This window comes from Cebus imitator, unplaced genomic scaffold, assembly GCF_001604975.1.
Source record: "Cebus imitator isolate Cc_AM_T3 unplaced genomic scaffold, Cebus_imitator-1.0 Scaffold98, whole genome shotgun sequence".
Taxonomy (NCBI): domain Eukaryota; kingdom Metazoa; phylum Chordata; class Mammalia; order Primates; family Cebidae; genus Cebus; species Cebus imitator.
In genome coordinates, this window is record NW_016107413.1 from 1,832,466 (window position 1) to 1,834,560 (window position 2,095).

The 2,095-nt window shown below is 43.0% G+C and overlaps 1 protein-coding gene across 1 annotated transcript in view; it reads right to left on the bottom strand.

Moving 5' to 3' along the window:
* Positions 1 to 713: 713 nt before the first annotated feature.
* GATAD1 (GATA zinc finger domain containing 1) overlaps positions 714 to 2,095 on the bottom strand; it is an 8,462-nt gene continuing 7,080 nt past the window's right edge. The window contains exon 4 of the mRNA XM_017536429.2: positions 714 to 1,655. Coding sequence (XP_017391918.1) covers positions 1,650 to 1,655 — 6 coding nt within the window. The 3' untranslated portion in view covers positions 714 to 1,649. The remainder of the gene's footprint in view (positions 1,656 to 2,095) is intronic.

The window sequence follows — 2,095 nt, forward strand, 5'->3', positions numbered from 1 at the left end:
GCAACCTCCGCCTCCCGGGTTCAAGCGATTTTCCTGCCTCAGCCTTCCAAGTAGCTGGGACTACAGACAGGCATCACCATGCCCAGCTAAGTTTTGTATTTTTAGTAGAGACGAGGTTTCACCATATTGGCCAGGATGACCTCGATCTCTTAACCTTGTGATCCGCCCACCTCAGGCTCCCAAAGTGCTGGGATTACAGGAGTGAGCCACACACCCAGCCCTACTTTGATTTTACATTGCCATAGTACTATCCCTACTTTTTTAAAAATAGACTTTATTTTTTACAGAGGTTTTAGGTTTACAGCAAAACTAGCAGAAGTAGAAAGATTTCCCACACCGCCTGCCCCCACACATGCATATCCTCTCCCATTATCAATAATCCCTCCCACCACTAGAGTGGTACACTTGTTACATAGAGTAACCTACACTGACACAGCATCATCAAAGACCAGAGTTCACATTAGGGTTCACTCTTGGTGCTGTGTATTCTGTGGGGTTGGGCAAATGTATAATGACATGTACCTACCATCATTGTATCACAGAGAGTATTAATAGTTTCACTGGCCTAAAAATTATCTGTGCTCTGTACTATCCCTACTTTGTTGGCCATAGTGATGAAGCGGTAGTAAGGTTGAACGGCTTGCTCAAAGCCATAGAGACTGTAGCCGAAGCTTCTACATCAGCTCAGTAGTCTTTCTCTGTACTGTCTTGAAAATCAATGCTGATTTGGTAAGAATGTATTCTACGAGCTACCCTCCTCAACCATTCATTAAAAAAAAAAAACAGATACCATGAATTCAAACCAAAACAAATTCAAACCAAAAATAATCTTTGGATTATAAGTAGTCTTCAGGATATGTTTACCTCAACCTACTGTACATCTCCTAGACTCACTGCTGCCTTTCTCTTCCACTCCCAGTTGAGTTTTACATCCTTCCACAACACAACTACTGGTATTTCTGGCATTCAAGGCTTTGTGTCTCATTCATTTCTGTTTTATTTATACTCAACTAACTAATGTGTACATGTCTTGTGTAAAATCCTCCCTATGACTCTGCTATCCATCCTGTGTCCTCTTCCCTCGGTCTTGAACTGGAAACAATCTCTCCTCTGAACACCCATAATGGTTGACCCAAATCTTTGACATCCAGCACCTCCTTAAGTAGGTGTAGTTCTTGGTGGGACAAAATGTCCTTGACTATGGGAACAGTGTAATTCATTGCTGCTTCCCTTAAACAGTGACTTGGCAGAAGGTAAAGCTGCAAGAATGTGTACCTTAACCCTAAAAACACTTCTGAGGAAATACTTCCAGTAACTGAACTGCAACATAGCACCTGATAGGCCAGGAGTTTTTTCCTGGTAGACCCTTTATCCATGTGTCTAAGGGTGGCTGTTGCACCTGTGTCACGATGGATGGGTCTGGTCTATGCAGGCCAGTCTGCTACTTGCTAGTTCCTACCCATCAACAGCTGGTCCTTCCTCCCAGCCACTAGTCCAAAGTTATTTATCATATAAATAGTTTGCATTTATGGTTTGCTTTGTCAACATGTATAACTAGTATTCCCAAATTCTAAATGAGAATACTTATCATAGGCACTCAAATGTATGCTGAATGAATATGAATCCAAAACATCTCCCAGACTCTGCTTTCACACCTGCAAAGTAAAGACAACACCTGAGTGAAAGATTCCAGTGGCAAGCAGTGCCTGGCATACAGTAGGTATTTATTTATTATTATTATTATTATTATTATTTTTTTAAAGATGGGGTTTCTCCAGGCTGGTCTTGAACTCCTGACCTCCAGTGATCCACCCACCTTGGCCTCCCAAAGTGCTAGGCTTACAGGCGTGAGCCACCGCGCCCGGCCTCAAAAGATGTGCAGTTTAGGTTCTTTATTACTATTATTATTATTTTTTTTTTCTTGAGACGGAGTTTCGCTCTTGTTACCCAGGCTGGAGTGCAATGGCGTGATCTCGGCTCACCACAACCTCCGCCTCCTGGGTTCAGGCAATTCTCCTGCCTCAGCCTCCTGAGTAGCTGGGATTACAGGCACGCGCCACCATGCCCCGCTAATTTTTTGTATTTTTAGTAGAGA